We start from the raw sequence: 18,731 nt of genomic DNA, 5'->3' as shown, positions 1-18,731 counted from the left end.
GAGGAGGAGGAGGAGGAGGAGGAGGAGGAGGAGGAGGAGGAGAAGAAGAAGAAGAAGAAGAAGAAGAAGAAGAAGAAGAAGAAGAAGAAGAAGAAGAAGAAGAAGAAGAAGAAGAAGAGGGGGTCGGGCGGTGGCACAGTGGGTTAAGCGCATGTGGTGCAAAGCGCAGGGACCGGCGTAAGGATCCCGGTTCGAGCCCCCGGCTCCCCACCTGCAGGGGAGTCACTTCACAGGCGGTGAAGCAGGTCTGCAGGTGTCTAGCTTTCTCTCCCCTTCTCTGTCTTCCCCTCTTCCCTCCATTTCTCTCTGTCCTATCCAACAACGAATTGCGTCAACAAGGGCAATAATAATAACCACAACGAAGCTACAACAAGGGCAACAAAAGGGGGAAAAAAAATGGCCTCCAGGAGCGGTGGATTCATGGTGCAGGCACCGAGCCCAGCAATAACCCTGGAGGAGGAAAAAAAAAAAAAAAAGAAGAAGAAGAAGAAGAAGAAGAAGAAGAAGAAGAAGAAGACGACTCTCCTGCTTGAGGCTCTGAGGCCTCTGGTTTAATCTCCAGCGCCATCATCAACCAGAGCTGAGCAGTGCTCTGGTCTCTGTTTCTTTCTTTCTCTCATTAAAATAAAAGCAAAGAAAATATTTAAATAAATAAATAAATAAATAAATAAATAAACAAAGATAAAAGAAAAGAAAAGAAAAACAAAGGATCTTTCAAGCAGGAGCAGAGGTGTCACAGTGCGGCAAGAAGCCCTCAGGCCAGCTATGGGAAGGGGTCCCACTGGGACAAAGTGGCTCTGACTTGGGCCTCCCGGGACCGTGCCCCGCCCCGCCCCGCCCCGCCCACGTGACTGGAGTCCCCGCCCCCCGGCCGGTCGAGGGGGGACTGGAAGGCGGCCAGAGCCCCGCAGCCAGTTCCCGCCGGGCGGCGAGCGGAGCAGACCAGACCCCGACCGCCTACCGGAGCCCAGCATGGCCGCTCCCCAGCCCTGGCCGCCGCGACTGTCGCTGCTGTCGCTGCTGTTGACCTGGGCGCCCTCGGGAGCCGGTGAGTGACCCCGCGCCGGGCCCCTGCGGCTCTCCCTGTGCACCTGCCGCCCGCCGCCCCGGAGCTCACTGCCCACCCCCTTCTCCGCTCAGGCCAGTTGAGGGGGGCAGGTCCAGTCCTGGGGACACCTGGCTGCCCACCTCTTCATCTGTCTGCTGTAGAGATGGAGAAGCAGGACTCTGACTCTCTCTCTCTCTCTCTCTCTCATTCTTCTTCTTCTTCTTCTTCCTCTTCCTCTTCCTCTTCCTCTTCCTCTTCTTCTTCCTCTTCCTCTTCTTCTTCTTCTTCTTCTCTCCCTCCCTCCCTTTCTCTCCCTCCCTTTCTCTCCCTCCCTTTCTCTCTCTCTCTCTCTTTCACAGGCCAGAGCAGTTTGGGTACTTTGGTAACATTTCCAAAGGTCAAATAGCCTCCAAGGAAAGAACGACCTAAGGCTCACTCACTGAGGACACACTCGGACCTTCCTCCCCACATCTCAGGGGCCAGCAAATCGCAAGACTAGATGGGCGTGGGGGGATGGACAGAACTTTGGTCCACTCCTGCTCCCAACCCCCATCCAAACACTGGCCCATTCATATGGATTTGATTTTTTTTAAAAAAAAGATGTTTATTTATTCCCTTTTGTTGCCCTTGTTTTATTGTTGTAGTTATTATTGTTGCTGTTATTGATGTCATTGTTGTTGGATAGGACAGAGAGAAATGGAGAGAGGAGGGGAAGACAGAGAGGGAGAGAAAGAGACACCTGCGGATCTGCTTCACCGCTTGTGAAGTGACTCCCCTACAGGTGGGGAGCCGGGGGCTCGAACCCGGATCCTTGCGCTTTGAGCCATGTGCGCTTAACCCGCTGTGCTACCGCCGGACTCTCAGTTATTATTATTATTATATATTTTTAAAGATAAAGACAGAAAGTGAAAGAGACCCTAGCACCAATGCTTCCTTCAGTGCGGTGGTGGCCGGGCCGGAACCTGGGTGGGGCACATGGCAAGGCAACGCACTATCCATGTGAACTATCTCACCAGCCCCCACTCTCCCCCCAAGCTCATTGATTTGTCCCCTCATCCATTCATTTAGTTCCAATACCTCATCCTATCTGGCCCCTTCATACATCTCCGGCCTGTTTCCTTCCATGCAAGCCAGTATCTCAGGCAGGCTTCTTGAGCACCCATTAGGAGCCACAGGCTGTTAAGTGTTCCAGGTATATGGGTCCAGGGCCAGCGGGCTCTGGGTTCCAAACAGCTGTGGGCATTGCGTACCTGTAATCCCTGACATCTGTTCTGTTGGAGGGAGGAAGGAGCTATCCAGTTGTCCGTTTCTGTAAAAAGGAGCTGAAGGTGATACAGGCAGAGGGAAGGGGGTGGAGGTAAGGGGGTGTGTGGCAGACAGCCACTGACAAAGAATCAGGGTATAAAATAATGAAGGCAGTGAATAAGGATCTGGATCCCGCTCTCCAACCAAGGGGGAAGCCCCAGGCAGAGGGGGGTTTTTAAGGGCCCAGTAGGGGGAGTGGCCTACACCAGCTTTGACCATTCCTTAGAAATGAAAAAGGAAATAGAAAGGGGTGGAGAAAACTGGATGGGGGGGCAGACGGTGGCACACCTGTTTGAGCACACATGTTACAGTGCACAAGGACCCGGGTTCGAGCTCCTGGTCCCCACCTGCAGGGGGAAAGCTTTGCAAGTGGTGAAGCAGGGCTGCAGGTGTCTCTCTCTGTCTCTCCCCCTCTCTGTCTCCCCCTTCACTCTTGATTTCTGGCTGTCTCTATCCAATAACTAAAGATAATAAAAGAAATTTTAAAAAGGGGGTTGGGCGTTAGCGCAGCGGGTTAAGCGCACATGGCACAAAGTGCAAGGACCGGAGTAAGAATCCTGGTTCAAGCCTCCCGCTCCCCACCTGCAGGAGAGTCGATTCACAAGCGGTGAAGCAGGTCTGCAGGTGTCTGCCTTTTTCTCCCCCTCTCTGTCTTCCCCTCCTCTCTCCATTTCTCTCTGTCCTATCCAACAACGACATCAATAGCAACAACAACAATAACTACAACAATAACACAACAAGGGCAACAAAAGGGAATAAATAAATAACATAACATAACATAACATATATAAAAAAATTTTTTAAAAAGAAAAAAGGATTGGCTGATGGGGGTGTCTTACATCAGAACACAACCAGGTGGGTAGCAGCCGGCTGAGAGGAGTTTGTATAAGCCAGAGTCTTCCGTTGAGGGCTGGAGAAATCAGGGTGCTGTCCAAGCCCCACATGGGCATCTGTGAGGAGTCACCAGCCAGCAGGTGCTGAGTCAGAGAGCCTGGGCTGGCAGGATGGAGTCTGGCAGGCTGGAAGGAGGCTGTGTGACGATGTTGTGGTGGGAGTGACTAGGATGGTGGCAGGAAGCCAGCTCCCAAGCGGTGATTCTCAGAGCAGTGGTATTTCCAGGAAGAGAGTGACTGGCCTGTGCCTCCACTCTAGTTTCCTTTAAAGGAGCTCCCTGTGGACCTCTGTTTATGGAAGAGAAGGCTTCGACACAGAGAGGGAAAGCTCCTTGCTCTAGGCACTGAGGAGCAGAGCAGGATGAATGAGTTGAAATAGACTTGGGTGTCGAGTTGGTGTCCAGGCTGGGTCTACTCATCTGGATACACGGTTTGAGACCCCAAGACTCGCTTGCCCCTGTGTGTGATGGATGCGGGAGGAAGGAAGCTGGGGCATATGCAGGCAGAGGCTGCTGTGTGGCAAGACACAGTGGTTCTTGTTGGGGGAACAGGCACTTGCCCCACTTACTCCTCTTCTTCCAACTCCTTCTCCTCCACGTCCTTTATTCTTTTTATTTTTTTTTTTTCTCCACCATGGTTATTGCTGAGGCTCCTCACCTGTATGAGTACACCGCTCCTGGTGGACTCTTTTTCTCTTTCTTCCTTCCTTCCTTTCTTTTTTTTTAAATCTTTCTTTTTATTTTATTTTATATTTATTTATTTATTCCCTTTGTTGCCCTTGTTGTTTTATTGTTGTAGTTATTGATGTTGTCGTTGTTGGATAGGACAGAGAGAAATGGAGAGAGGAGGGGAAGACAGAGAGGGGGAGAGAAAGACAGACACCTGCAGACCTGCTTCACCACCCGTGAAGCGACTCCCCTGCAGGTGGGGAGCCGGGGCTCGAACCGGGATCCTTACGCCGGTCCCTGCGCTTTGCGCCACCTGCACTTAACCCGCTGCGCTACCGCCCGACTCCCCCTCTTCCTTCCTTCCTTCCTTCCTTCCTTCCTTCCTTCCTTCCTTCCTTCCTTCCTTCCTTCCTTTCTTGCTTTCTTTCTTTCTTGCTTGCTTTCTTTCTGGTAGAAGGTGAGAGACAGCACACCACTGTTCCATTGCATGCAAGGGCTCCCATGGGGTGTTTAGGGGCTCAAACCTGCATCCGCACTTTTGATAAAGTGCCTTCTCTATGGCTGTGAAGTAACTCATGTGGGGCTGGGGAAACAGCGTAATGATTCTGCGAAACACTCTCATGCCTGAGGCTCTGAGGTCCTAGGTTCAATGCCCAGCACCACCATAGATCAGAGCTGAGCAGTGAGTACTCTGGTCTCCATCTGTGTGTGTGTATGTGTGTGTCCTTCTCTCTGTATCTCTCATTAAAATAAATAAAAGTTTTTTTTTAAAGAAATAGCTCACATGGATAGTGCACTGTTTTGCCGTGTGTGACCCAGGTCCAAGCTTAGCCCACATTAGAGGAAACTTTGGTGTTGAAGTCTGTTTCTCTCTCTCTGCCTCTCTGATTCTATCAAACAAAAATTAATAAGTAAATAAAATATCAAAGTGTACTCTCTACCAGTGAGTCACCAAATATTTTCTTTTCTTTCTCTCTTTTTAAAAAATATTTTGGGAGTCGGGCGGTAGCGCAGCGGGTTAAGCGCACATGGCACAAAGCACAAGGACCGGCAGAAGGATCCTGGTTCGAACCCCGGCTCCCCACCTGCAGGGGAGTCGCTTCACAGACGGTGAAGCAGGTCTGCAGGTGTCTGTCTTTATCCCCCCCTCTGTCTTCCCCTCCTCTCTCCATTTCTCTCTGTCCTATCCAACAACGACGACAACAACAATAAAACAACAAGGGCAACAAAAGGGAATAAATAAATATTTTTAAAAAAATTTTAAAAAATTTTATTTATTATTATTACAAGAGATGTACACAGAGAAAGACCAGAGTCCTGCTCAGCTCTGCCTTATGGTGGTGCTGGGGACTGAACCTGGGACCTCAGAGCCTCAGGTCTTTTGCCATTATGCTCCCCAGCCCATCCCTTCTTTGTTTTATTTAAAAGCCATTTTAAATGTGTGAATAATAGTGATTTAGAAGATTGTAAGATTACAGGGTCTAGTTCCACACCACATTCACCACCAAAGGTCTGTGTCCCCACACTCTCAGCAATAATCACCATAGTTCTCACAAAGTTAGAAGCACTTGGCTTGCTTCTGGTGGTGTTTGTTTGTTTTTGGTTTTGCCACCAGGGTTATTTCTGGGGCTTGGTGCTACACAGAATCCACTGCTCCTTTTGGCCATTTTCCCCCTTTATATATGACAGGACAGAGAGAAATTGAGAAGGAAATTGGAGATTGAAAGGGAGAGACAGAGAGACACCTGCAGCACTGCTTCACCACTTGGGAAGCTTTCCCCCTGCAGGTGGGGACCAGAGGCTTGATCTTGTGACTATGACCATGGTAACGTGTGTGATCCGGTGACCCCCCCCCATTTCATTTTTATGTCAGCCTGCCCAGGGAAGGGACCTCACCACCTGGTGTTAGAAGATTTATTTGTCCAGAGTGGCACAGCATTTTAGTTCAAAGCTGCCCCTGGTTCAAACCAGGCCCCTCTTCCTAGCACACTGCACAATCCAGCCAATCCCTCTCCCCCCCCCCAGCTTCCTCTGCCTCCAGGCAGTGGTGACTATGATGGAGAGACCCCCTGTGCAGTGCTTGGCAGGTGCTCAGACCTTTACACAGGCCTCTCCACTCAGCTTTCCTTCCACTCAAGCCTGTGGAGATAAAGTCGCCTGCATTTCAGAGCCAAGGAAACTGAGGCTCTGGGGTGAAGTCACCCACACACAATCTCTCAGCTAGTGAGTGGTGGGGCGAGGCCCAGAGACATCCTTCTGCAGCCGCATAATCATGGAGGGAAATGCACAGCGTTGCATTCCTTCATGTCAACAGGAGTTGTGGGATCTCAGGAGTATACTGTTGTGTTGTGGGGAGCGGGGAACCCTGGAGACAGAGGTTTTCATGAATAGCCTGGCAGATTAGGATGGGGGGGTCAGGACTTTGCAGATGGTCCTAGTTCAGATCCCAACTCTGCCACTTCTTAGCCCTCTGGCCTGTAGCAAATGACTCTGGGTCTCAGCTTCCCCATCTGTAAAGTGTTTGTCTCAGGGAGTTGCTGAAAGACTTAATGCTGAGGGGCCAGGGAAATAGCACAGTGGTTCTGCAAAAGACTTTCATACCTGAGGCTCTGAGACCCCAGGTTCAATCCCCAGTACCACTGTCAGCCAGAGTTGAGCAGTGCTATGGTTTATATAGAGACAGATTGGAGGTTGGGTGGTGGTACACCTGGTTGAGTTCACATACTACAATGCACAAGGACCCAGGTTCAAGTCCCCAGTTCCCACCTGCAAGGGAAAAGCATAACAAGTGGTGAAGCAGTGCTACAGGTCTTTATCTCTCTGTCTCTACCCGAAATAAATAAATATTTAAAAACAGACAGAGACATAGAGACAGGTACACAGAGACAAAGAGAGAGAAAGAGAAAAATAAAGAAAAAATACCCCCCTCTGCAGGGCTTGAACCTGAGTCCTTAAGCATGGTAACATGTGCACTCAGTCAGCCCCTAACAACAAAACTTAAATATTTATTTATATTCCAGACCACTGCTCAGCCCTGGCTTAAATTAAAAAAATTAATAACTCCAAGGTTTGGATTCCCCACAGTGAGGCTTGTTACCAGCCCAACCTTCTTAGATCCTGGCAGTGATTACTGAATCTTTTCTCTGATTACCACCCCCCCCATGGGTTTTGCATGTTTACTTCTCAAATTATACTAGTTCATTTCATTGTGCCTTACCCTGGAGGTACAAAATGTTCTCCAAACCTTTCCAAATCTAAAGCAGGTGCAGACCTAAGTCAGGAACTATACAGGACTCAGGCATGGAAGTCTTCGGGCACAAGCATTATGGTGTCTTCCCAGCACAGCAATTTTTTTTAAGATTTTAAAAAATATTTATTTATTTATTCCCTTTTGTTGCCCTTGTTGTTTTATTGTCGTTGTTGGATAGGACAGAGAGAAATGGAGAGAGGAGGGGAAGACAGAGAGGAGGAGAGAAAGACAGACACCTGCAGACCTGCTTCACCGCTTGTGAAGCGACTCCCCTGCAGGTGGGGAGCCAAGGGCTGAACCGGGATCCTTATGCCGGTTCTTGTGTTTTGCGCGAAGTGCGCTTAACCCACTGCGCTACTGTCCGACTCCCCCCAAATTTTTTTCTTAAAGAATTAAAATTTCTTCCTGTTCTCATACGTCTGAATTGGGGCTGGGATAACTGTAGACCTCCTGTCTGTTGTAAATGATAGTGTCACTGTCGGAAGCATTTAAAAAAAAAAAAAAAGATAGTAGCGACCAGGCTGGGTGGTGGCGCACCTGGTTGAGCGCATATGTTACAATGTACAACAACGTGGGTTCAAGCCCTGGGTTCCCACCTGCAGGGGGAAAGCTTTGTGAGTGGTGAAGCAGGGGTGCAGGTATCTATCGGTCTCTTTCCCTCTCTGTCACCCTTCCCTGTCGATTTCTGGCTGTCTCTATTCAATAAATAAATAAATAAATCATTAAAAAGAAAGATAGTGGCAACTCATGAATGAACCTTATGCCAGAGTCGTCTGCTTAAAAGCGGTTTAAATGGCGATTGCCGTTTGTTTGTTTTGTGGTGCTGCAACCCAGGTCCTCATACATGTGAGGCTGGTGTTCTGCTACTGAGCTCCACCGCTGACTCACAAATTACTTTATTATTGTTGTTGTTGTTGTTATTTAACCAGAGCACTGCTCAGCTCTGGCTTATGGTGGTGCAGGGGATTGAACCTGGGACTTTGGAGCCTCAGACAGGAGAGTCTGTTTGCATAACCATTATGCTGTCGACCCCTGCCCACAAATTACTTTTTCATAAACCACAACATCTATCCCACGTTTAAAAACAAATGGTGTTGACATCAAAGAATTACGGTAATCAACAGCTGGTGGAGCGGCCTTGGGAGATCAGGTTACAGGCGGGGTGGTTCCCACTTCCCCCCCCCAGGCCCACCCACCCACCCACAGAGGCACCCTGGGGTGCGCCCTTTCTCCCTCGTGCACATCCCGCCTGACGCCCCTCGTCGTCTCCCCACAGGGGCCAGGAAGGTGGAGGTGCAGGCGCCCCCGCAGGTGCGCGGCCTCCTGGGCGACGCGGTGCACCTGCCGTGCCTCCTGCAGCCCCTGGAGCCGGGCGTGCAGGTGACGCAGCTGACGTGGATGCGGCGGGACCCGGGTGGGGCCGCCCGCAACGTGGCAGTCTTCCACCCGCAGCGTGGCCCCAGCTTCCCCGAGCCGGGCCGCTGGGCCTTTGCGGCCGCCCGCACCAGCACCGAGCTGCGGGACGGCTCGCTGGACCTGAGCGCGCTGCGCGCCACCGACGAGGCCAACTACACCTGCGAGTTCGCCACCTTCCCCCAGGGCAGCGGCAGCGCGCGCACCTGGCTGCGGGTTCTGGGTGAGCAGTGGGGGCCACCTGGGGGTAATTTTCTGGGCAGCAGCCAAATGCAGGGTGAGCAAAGAGGGGGGTCACCTGGAGAGGGAGGTAAGTGCTGAATGAGCAAAAGGGGGCAGGGATCACCTGGGAGGTGTGGGGTAGGGGAGTCACCTTGGGGGGAGGGCAGCAACTCCGGTGGGGAGAGCCCAGTGACTGGGACATTTCCTCCACGCACACCAGAGAGGCTATGGGCAGGGCAATGGTGGGGAAAGGGGGCTCCCCCTGCCTCAAATCTAGGAGACAGAGAATGGGAAGGTGGAGAGAGTGTTGGGAAAGGGACTGGAATGGCCTTGGAAGGGAGAGGCCTGGGTTCCTGTCCCACCCAACTCAGGACTCCAGTTTGAGCAAGTGATGTGGGGCCAGGTGGTGGCACACCCAGTAAAGCACACACATTATTATATGTGAGGGTTCAGGTTCAAGTCCCTGGTCCCCACCTATAGGGGGTGGGGGGAGAAGCTTCATAAGCAGTGGAGCAATGTCTTTGTTATCCTCTATAAAAAGAAGAAAAGAAGAAGAAGAAGAAGAATGAGAGAAAGAAAGAGAGGAAAGAGAGGGAAGAAGGGGAAGCCACTAGGAACAGTGAGGTTATCATGCAGGCACTGAACCCCAGCCATAACCCTGGTGGAAAAAAAGGAGAAGGGGGGAGGGGAGAAGGCAGGAGAAGGCAAGACAAATAGCTGAGACTGATACGATATCTTAGTGGCAGACCATTAGATTCACGTGTTGAAGCTCCAGGTCCCTCTTTCTTTTCTTTCATTCTGTCTCAAATACATTGATTTATTTAGTTAGTTATTTAGTTATTAACTTGATTAGGTCAGAGAGACAGCAGAGTGGTTTTACAAGTCACTTAAAATTTTTTTATTATATTAACTAATTGGATAGAGACAGCCATAAATGGAGAGGGAAAGGGTAGGTAGAGAGAGAGAGAAACAGAGAGATACTTGCAGCACTGCTTCACCACTTGTGAAGCTTTCCCCCTGCAGGTGGGGGACCAGGGGCTTGAACTTGGGTTCTTGAGCATTGTAACATGTGTGCTCGACCAGGTGTGCTACCACCTGGCCCCCTGCAAATCACTTTCTTGCCTGACGCTGTGAGGTCCTAGATTCCATCCCCAGCACTACCATAAACCAGAGCTGAGCAGTGCTGTGGTCTCTGTCCCTGTCTCTCCCCATCTCTCTTTCTCTCTAATATGTATATCAAAAATTCAGAAACTAAGAGCACAGTGAGTAATGATAAAGAAGCAAGTAGGTGAAGCCCCAGGTGTGGAAATCACCAGAAAGATGATTAAGGAACAGTCGCAGCCATGCACGAATTCACTTACAACTATGGAACCTGGCGCTGGTCACTTCCCTCTTAAACTCCAGAGCCTGACTCACCCTGCCTTTCTGAAGCCCTTCTTGACCACTTCCTCCCAGACTCTGGTATCCTTTCTGCAATTCAGCATCCAACCAGTGCCCATTCTGGTCCTCGCTGTTTGAGGAAGAGTCTATCTTTGCCTTGAACAGTGCATTCCATGAAGGCAGGACTGGGATCATGCTAGCCATTGTGGGGTTAAAGTGCTTCCCATCTCAGAGTCAGGCATGTATTCAGTAGCCAGTACTACCGATATTGTGTGCCACGTGCTGTTCCAAGAGGGCTATTGAAATTTGTATTAATGAGAGCCAGAACATCACTCTGGCACATGTGATGCTGGGGATCAAACTCAAGAACTTCTGTTTGCAAATCCAGTGCTTTAGTCACTGTGCCACCTCCTGGGCTGCCATTCTAAGTGTTTATTTATTTTTATTTTATTGTATTTTTTTTCCTCTAGAGCACTGCTCAGCTGTGGCTTCTGTTGGTATTGGAGCTTAAACCTGAAACCTCAGAGCCTCAGGCTGAAAGTCATTTGCAGAACCATTATGCTGTCTCCCCAGCTCCCTTTGAGGTGTTCATTTTTTGATAGAAATGGAGAAATTGAGAGGGAAAGGGGAGAAAGAGCCGGAGAGAAGGAGGGAGAGAGACAGAGAGAGAGAGACTTGCAGCACTGCTTCATCACTCATGAAACTTCCTCCCCGTATGTGAGCACTGGGGGCTATACCCAAGCTTGAACCCAAGTCCAGGACCCCACCTAAAATTTTTAACTGCATATTCTCATTGCCCATGACCTGTTAACCCCCCCCCCCAGCTATCAGACAATGAAACAGGGGCACAGGAGCCCCCCCAAGGCCACCCAACTGCTCAGGGACAGAACTGGGGTTCCAACTTGACCACCCCCTGCCCTCAGTTAGCCCCCCTTCTCTGTAACATGTTTGTTGAGTGACTGGCCCATGAGATATAACCTCCCCTTTCTTGCTTCTCTCTGCAGCGAAGCCGGAGAACAAAGCTGAGATCCAGCCGGTTCCTCTGGGCCCTCAGTCTCTGGGTCCTGTGCCTGTGGCCCGCTGTGTTTCCTCGGGGGGGCGGCCACCCCCCCAGATCTCCTGGCTGTCAGCCCCTGACTGGGGGGTCAATGAGAGCCAGGTGCCAGGACCCCTGCCTGGCACGGTCACTGTCATCAGCCTCTTGATGGCGAAACCATCCAGCAAGGTCGATGGCAGGAATGTCACCTGTAATGTGACACACGAGAGCCTGGAGGAACCCAGGCAGCTGTCCCTGACACTCGAGGTGCCCTGTGAGTGTGCCCTGCTGCCCCCTCCCCCTCCCCTTCCTCCATCACCTCTCTTACCTGAGTGGGCAGCCTTCCACACAACTGGGCCAGAGGGCAGCCCACTGAGATGCCCCAACATACAAGTCGCCCCTTGTTGGCCAAAACACCCGCCATTCCTGATCACTAGACTGTAATACCTGATGCGCAGCCCCAGGCTCTCCAGAACAAGGGCATGTGCAGTGGCCTGGGGGTGGTGCTGTGGGTAGAGCACTGGATTTGCAAGCATGGGGTCCTGAGTTCGATCTCTGGCGTCACATCTGCCAGAGTTCTTGTTCTCACTCTCTCTTTCCTGAGCAAATAAATAAAATCTGTTTTTTTAAAAAAGGGGGGGAGTCAGGTGGTAGCACAGCAGGTTAAGCACACATGGTGCAAAGCACAAGGACCGGCGGAAGGATCCCGGTTCGAGCCCCCAGCTCCCCACCTGCAGGGGAGTCACTTCACAGGCGGTGAAGCAGGTCTGCAGGTGTCTCTCTTTCTGTCCCCCTCTCTGTCTTCCCCTCCTCTCTCCATTTCTCTCTGTCCTATCTAACAACAATGACATCAACAACAATAAAAAACAACAAGGGCAACAAAAGGGAAAAATAAATATAAATAAATATTTTAAACAATTTTTTTAATCTTTAAAAAAAAAGAAAAAGAAATGGGGGCTGGGTGGTGGTGCACCCAGCTGCGTACACGCATTGCATGCACAAGGACCCAGGTTCTAGCCCCAGGTCCCCACTTGCAGGGTGGAAGCTTCATGAGCGGTGAAGCAGGTCTGCAGGTATCTGTCTTTCTCTCTCCCTCTTCATCTTCCTCTCCCCTCTCAATGTCTGTCTGTACTACCAAATAAAAAAGAAAAAAAATGGCCAGTGAGTTAGTCATGCAGGCTCCAAGCCCCAGTGATAACCCTGTTGGCAATTGAAAAAATAAGTGAATTAAGAAAAACAGTTAAAGAGAGCTCACCTAGGTAGTTTGCCTACTTTGCCATGTGGTTGACCCAGGTTCAAACCTGGCCTTCATTGCGTTGGAGGAAGCTTCAGTGCCGTGGTATTCTTCCTTCTCTGTTTCTGTCTTTGTCTCTGCTTCTTTCTTTCTATCTGCAGAGTTGGCCCAGAATGGCTGAAGCCCCAGCAATAACCAAAAGAAGGAACCAAAACCAATTTCATCAATCAATTATATTGATACATCATCCAGTAGGCCCCATGGGTTAACACTTCAGTGTTGAGAGATTAATGAAAGCATTTCCGAGATCAGACAAGTTCGGGCATGTTCAGGGTGGTATGGCCGTATAGACTAATGAGAGCATTTCCATTCTCCTGAGCACAGTCTTCAGGACTTGGTGTAGTGGCCTGGGAGGTGGCTCAGTGGTAGAGCTCAGGGCTTCTGTGCATGAGGTCCCAGGTTGGATTCCTGGTACCCTGTATGCCAGAGTCATGCTTTGCTTCTGTCTCTGGTATTTTAAAACTATTTTTTTTAATTTGATAGGACAGAGAGATTGATAGGAGAGGTGGAGATGGAAAAGCAGAGAGAAAGAGAGACATCTGGGGGGTCGGGTGGTGGCGCAGCAGGTTAAGTGCATTTGGCACAAAGCTCAAGGATCAACATAAGGATCCCAGTTTGAGCCCCACTCCCCACCTGCAGGAGGGTTGCTTCATGGGCAGTGACGTGGGTCTGCAGGTGTCTGTCTTTCTCTCCCCTTCTTTGTATCCCCTCTTGATTTCTGTCTGTCCTATCCAACAACAACAGCAATAACAGCAATAATAGTAACGACAATAACAAGGGTAAAAACAAGGGCAACGAAATGGGAACAAATGGCCTCTAGGAGCAGTGGGTTTGTAGTGCAGGCACTGAGCCCCAGCAATAACCCTGGAGGCAAAAAGAAAGAAAGACATCTGAAGCATTGCTTCCCTGCTTGTAAAGCTTCCCCTCTGCAGGTGGGGACCAGAGGTTTGAACCTGGGTCCTTGAGCACAGTAATGTGTATGAACTCCACCAGGGACACCACAACCCAGCTTTAAGCTGATTTATTATTATTATTTAAACATTTTATTTATTTATGAGAAAGGGAGAGAGAACCAGAGCATCACTCTGGCATATATGATGCCAGGGATCTAACTTAGGACCTTGAGAGAGCACTGTGCCACCTCCTGGGTCCCTGTCACTCTCTCTAATTAATAAAGAAAGAAAGAAAGAAACCTTTTTAAAAGAGAAGAATGCCAGAAAGATCTTGTAAAAATCTAGCATGGGACTGTGTACTAGTTTATGCAACACTTTCTTGCCTGAGGCTCTGAGGTCCCAAGTTCAATCCTTGACACCATCACCAGTCAGAGCTGAGCAGTGACTGGTAATAAACAAATAAAATGTAAAAATAAAAAAAAAAAAAGGAGGAGAAAGAAAATAGATTTTGAAAGGGACTCCTCTGTAGTCTATTCTGTGGAGAAGCCCACATGCCTGTCCTTGAGCTCTTCTGTCTGCACCCCCCCAGACTTCCCTGAAGTTTCCATCTCGGGCTATGATGATAACTGGTACCTCGGACAGAGGGAGGCCGTGCTCAGCTGTGACGTCCGCAGCAACCCAGAGCCCACGAGTTACAACTGGAGCACGTGAGTCCTGGGGACCTGGGCTGAGAAAGAGGGATTGGGGGACCCCTGGCTATGAGGGAGAAGTTGGGGGACCCCTGGGTCTAAGGGAGGAGGGACTGAGGGACTCTTGGGTCCGAGAGGGAGGGATTGAGGGATGCCTGCGTCTGAGGGAGATGAGGCTGGTGGGGGGGCCTGGGTCTAGGAAGTAGGAGCCGGACCCCTGACTAGCACCCACAAAACTCATTGCTGGCCTATTTGTGTGTGAGAGGAAAAACTAGGGGTGTGCTCCAGGCCTGCTTTCTGTTCAGGCAACACATGGTATCAGGGAGCCAAGTCCTCAGTCACCTGTCCCTCTGAGCCCCCACCAGAGGTCAGCTCCTCACGTGTCTGCCTCTCCCAGGACTGAGGGGAGCCTGCCAGCCTTTGCCGAGGCCCAAGATTCACAGCTCCTGATCCATCTTGAAGACAAGCCCATCAACATGACTTTCATCTGCCAGGCCACCAATGCCCTGGGGAGCAACACAGCCAAGCAGAGCATCCTGGTCAGGGGTGAGGGGGCAAGGATGGTGGAGGAGGAGGCTGAGTCAGGACTCCTTCTGAGGGAGGGCTTCGGAGAGGGAGGGTACAGGAACATTGCAGCCACAGACTGCTGTCTGACCCCCAGTCTGAGCCTTCTTATAAAAGGATCAATGTGGTCTGCATCTTTCTCTCTCCCCTTCTCCTTCCTTCCTTCCTTCCTTCCTTCCTTGTTATTTCAGGAGCTTCAGGACTCCAGGTCAGTTTTTTTTTTAATTTTTTTTTTATATTTTCCCTTTTTGTTGCCCTTGTTTTTTTTTTTTTTTTCTTTTCCCTCCAGGGTTATTGCTGAGCTCGGTGCCTGCACCATGAATCCACCGCTCCTGGAGGCCATTTCCCCCCCCCTTTTGTTGCCCTTGTAGCTTCGTTGTGGTTATTATTATTGCCCTTGTTGACGCTATTCGTTGTTGGATAGGACAGAGAGAAATGGAGAGAGGAGGGGAAGACAGAGAGGAGGAGAGAAAGACAGACACCTGCAGACCTGCTTCACCGCCTGTGAAGCGACTCCCCTGCAGGTAGGGAGCCGATGGCTCGAACCGGGATCCTTATGCCGGTCCTTGTGCTTTGCGCCACGTGCGCTTAACCCACTGCGCTACCGCTGACTCCCTCCAGGTCAGTTTTTTTTTCAGATAGAAAGACTGACATGGAGATAGGAGAGTGGAAAGACACCACAGCACTGAAGCTTCCTTCAGTGTAGTGGAGCCTGGGCTTGACTCAGTCAGTTTTTTTCATTTTGTTTGCTTGTTTGGGAAGAGACAGCAATTGAGAGGGAGGGGAAAGAGAGACACCCACAGCTCTGCTTCACCGCTCATGTAGCTTTCCTCCTGCAGATGGGGACCAGGGGCTTGAGCCAGAGTACCTGTGCATGGTAACGTGTGTGCTGTACCGGGTGCGCCATTGTCCAGTTGCCTAACTGGTCAGTTATTGTTTGTTTTATTGTCACCAGGGTTATCACTGGAGCTCGGTGCCTGCATTACAAATCTACCGCTCTCAGTGGCCGCTTTTTTCCTTTCTAAAAAAATATTTTGGGAGTCGGGCTGTAGCGCAGCGGGTTAAGCGCAGGTGGCACAAAGCGCAAGGACCGGCTCCCCACCTGCAGGGGAGTCGCTTCACAGGCGGTGAAGCAGGTCTGCAAGCATCTCTCTGTCTCTCTTCCTCTCTGTCTACCCCTCCTCTCTCCATTTCTCTCTGTCCTATCCAACAATGATGTTAACAACAATAATAACTACAACAATAAAACAACAAGGGCAACAAAAGGGAATAAATAAATGGAAGTTTGATTTAAAAACATATTTTATTTATTTATGAGAGAGGTAGGAGAAGAGAGAAAAAGAACCAGACATCACTCTGGCATATGTGCTGCTGGGGATTAAACTTGGGACCTCATGCTTGAAAGTCCAACACTATCTACTGCACCACCTCCTAGACCACACCTTATCATTATTTTTAAATTCTTTTTCTATATTATTGGATAGGACAGAAAAGAGGGGGAGCTAGAGAGGAAGAGAGAAAGATAGACACCTGAAGACTTGTTTCACTGCTCATGAAGCGTCCCCCCTGCCGGAGGGCAGCAGCAGCTCAAACCTGGGTGCTGGCACATGGTAATATGTGCGCTTAACTGGGTGCACCACCTCCTGGTCTACCTGGTCAGTTTTTAACTCAACTGTTCATACCAGCTGCCTGGACACACCCCACCCCTCTGCACACCCAGACTAGCCTCTTCTCCTGGTACTCACAAAGGCCTTTCCCGGTGTCTTAGGGCAATTGATAGCCGCACAACTCAGAGTAGGGCCAAGTTAAAAAGGGGCCTTTATTGAAAATATACCTGAAGGTACGGCTAGATCCAGGTGCCCCAACCTGCGTTTAGTCCGGGAACTTTCCTTTGCCTCTCTTGTCTCTGCCTACTCTCTTGCTGGTTCAGTTCTCAGGTTGGCAGATTCTCCTCTCAGGGAAAAAGGGGACAGCAGCTCACTGCACTGCAGCTGGAGGCTTCCATCCTACCAGTTCCATAATCGGGAAAAGAACACATCACCTTCAAGAGCTGTTGCAGAGTCCCAAGGCTGGCTCTCATTGGCTCCACTGTGAACCAATCACAGCAGCCAGGGAGAAGGGGCGGTGCTCTGATCCGCAGGGCCTGGCACAAGGTCCCACCCCCCCCAGAGGGCGGGGCCAAGCGCACTTGACCTCTGTGGCTTGAGGGAGGCAGAGTCCTGGCTCCCTGCAGGAGTGGCAGGGTAACCTGTGCTAGCAGGTGAAAACCCCCAAGCACCTCCAAACTTACTCGCTTCTTTGTCTTTCTCTTTCAGCAGCACCTCCCAAGGAATGGTCACAGTCTGGCTTTCCCCTCTGGGCCATTGCCCCGATAACTGTGATGACTGTGAGCCTCTTGATAGTTGGTGGACTGTGTTACAAGCATCCCGGAAAATATTGTGAGTTTCATTTTCTGGCCGCAGGCCCCGCTCATCAACCCTGAACACCTCCCATGTGACAGACTACATGCTCAGCATTCCCTGGGGCAGCCCCTCACTGAGTCCTCAGCTCCACACCTCCAGGTCCCTTGTTTGATAGACAGGGACACCAAAGCTGGGGAATCTTAGTTGTGGGTTCTTTTTACAAATATCAGGGGCCCTGGGGGCCAGATCCTGTGGTGGCCAGGAGGAGGATTCTAGCTTTCAGTCCAGATGATCTCTGGATGGATGGATTTAAAGGGGGGGGGGAGGGCTGAATGGCAAGGGTTTTGATCTGTCATGGTCGCAGCTGTGGCACCCTGCAAGCACCTGACACTGTGGACTTTGACTCTTTACGGGCCCAATCCCTGTTTAATGGGTGAGGGAACCGAGGCACAGGGAGCTCAGGTCAGTTGCACAAAGCCACACAGCTGGGACGCGAACCGTCTGTCTGGTTCCTGAGCCTGTGCTCAGTACCTGTGAATTTACCCTTCGTCCTAAATGGACACATGGATGAGGCATGAACTTCAGTCCCTTTTATAAACGTGTTGACTGCTAAGAAGGCTGGTGCCCCCATATCAACAGCAGGACTTGGGATTCTGAGGATGAGAAGTTAGGGGGGTCTTGCTGCCCACCTGCCTCTCCCTCCCATCTGGGCTGCCACAGAATCCTCCCCCCCCCCAAACACACACACATACACACACACCTATTCCTGACACCATCTCCTCCTGCTTCCCCAGGTCAGTGCTTCCGCAGATCCTCTGCTAATGTCAACAACACTATCTATTCAGCTGTGAATACCACATAAACCTCTCCCAAGGACCTGCCATCACGAAGGCACAAAGTTGGCAGTGTGGGGACCAAATGGAGAGAGACTGAGGCTGGTGAGGACATGGACAGAGCCTCTGCGTGGAGACAAGTGCCCCCCGACCTGGGACCAGACCTCAGAAACACCCTCAGTGCTTCACAATGCAGAGGGCAGGTGCAAATCTGGGATTCTCGTGCAACCTTCATTCACTTCAGTCACTCACTGGAAGGACTCCAGAAAGCCGTGACGCTTTAGCTATTGGTTTATAATGGTGGTTTGCCCTATGGGCCTGGGACAAGAGAAGACGTTCAGGGTGGCATCCAACTGGCCCTTTCCTCTCACTCATACAGATGACACTTCTCCCAGTAGTGGGGTGTAGACATATTTGTGGGATGCACAACTGACTGCATAGAGGCTTCTTTATTTATTTCTTTATTTATTTATGAGAGTGAGAAGCAGAGCAGCAACCTGGCACATGCACAGCTGAGTATCGAACTCAGGACCTCATGCTTGAGAGCCCAACGTTTTATCAGCTGCACCACCTCCCGGGCTGAGATATCCATGTGGCCAGTCTCAGTTTCCAGCCCTTCCAGACCCATGCCAGCTCTCTCTTGGGGGAAAAAGTGAAGGTGTGAGATTCACAGCAGACGTGGGGAAGAGAGGTAGGACAGAGAAGGTGAGGAAGAGACAGGCGCCCACAGGGTGGAGGAGGAGAGGAGGCTGATGGGATTGGGAGTGGGGGGGACTGGTGCTTTGTGACCCTTTATCCCCCCCCAAAATAAAGTACCCCATTAAAGCTTATTTATTTATTA

At 50.6% G+C, this 18,731-nt stretch overlaps 1 protein-coding gene and 1 long non-coding RNA gene across 5 annotated transcripts in view; one reads left to right on the top strand and one right to left on the bottom strand.

The window, feature by feature from the left end:
* Window positions 1-3,306, bottom strand: part of LOC132536856 (uncharacterized) — a 14,157-nt gene extending 10,851 nt beyond the window's left edge. Inside the window, exons 1-2 of the long non-coding RNA XR_009548403.1 lie at window positions 3,193-3,306; window positions 2,299-2,357 (exon numbers count right to left, since the gene is read on the bottom strand). This is a non-coding gene — a long non-coding RNA (uncharacterized LOC132536856). The remainder of the gene's footprint in view (window positions 1-2,298; window positions 2,358-3,192) is intronic.
* On the top strand, window positions 878-18,731 carry LOC103122305 (PVR cell adhesion molecule). Of its 4 annotated transcripts, none has more exons than XM_016192457.2 (7): window positions 878-1,048; window positions 8,441-8,800; window positions 11,184-11,489; window positions 13,992-14,109; window positions 14,489-14,637; window positions 16,974-17,093; window positions 17,852-18,731. In XM_016192457.2, exons 1-7 carry the CDS (start codon window positions 973-975, stop codon window positions 17,917-17,919), a joined length of 1,197 nt encoding a protein of 398 aa, XP_016047943.1. In that variant the 5' UTR covers window positions 878-972; the 3' UTR covers window positions 17,920-18,731. The 4 variants fall into 4 exon arrangements, with proteins under 4 accessions (XP_016047943.1, XP_016047942.1, XP_060042214.1 ...); XM_016192456.2 differs by having other exon boundaries at window positions 879-1,048; window positions 16,971-17,093; XM_060186231.1 differs by lacking the exon at window positions 878-1,048 and adding an exon at window positions 3,264-3,676 and having other exon boundaries at window positions 16,971-17,093.

The sequence above is a fragment of the Erinaceus europaeus genome, chromosome 2, assembly GCF_950295315.1.
Source record: "Erinaceus europaeus chromosome 2, mEriEur2.1, whole genome shotgun sequence".
Classification (NCBI taxonomy): Eukaryota; Metazoa; Chordata; class Mammalia; order Eulipotyphla; family Erinaceidae; genus Erinaceus; species Erinaceus europaeus.
This window is presented reverse-complemented; position numbering and strand designations above follow the sequence as displayed.

Bases quoted from the DNA above. Each gene is read 5' to 3' on its own strand.
- LOC103122305 (XM_016192456.2), top strand. From the start codon at position 973: ATGGCCGCTCCCCAGCCCTGGCCGCCGCGACTGTCGCTGCTGTCGCTG. The intron at 8,801-11,183 runs GTGAGCAGTGGG...TTCTCTCTGCAG, and splicing joins CACCTGGCTGCGGGTTCTGG to CGAAGCCGGAGAACAAAGCT. The intron at 14,110-14,488 runs GTGAGTCCTGGG...TGCCTCTCCCAG, and splicing joins ACGAGTTACAACTGGAGCAC to GACTGAGGGGAGCCTGCCAG.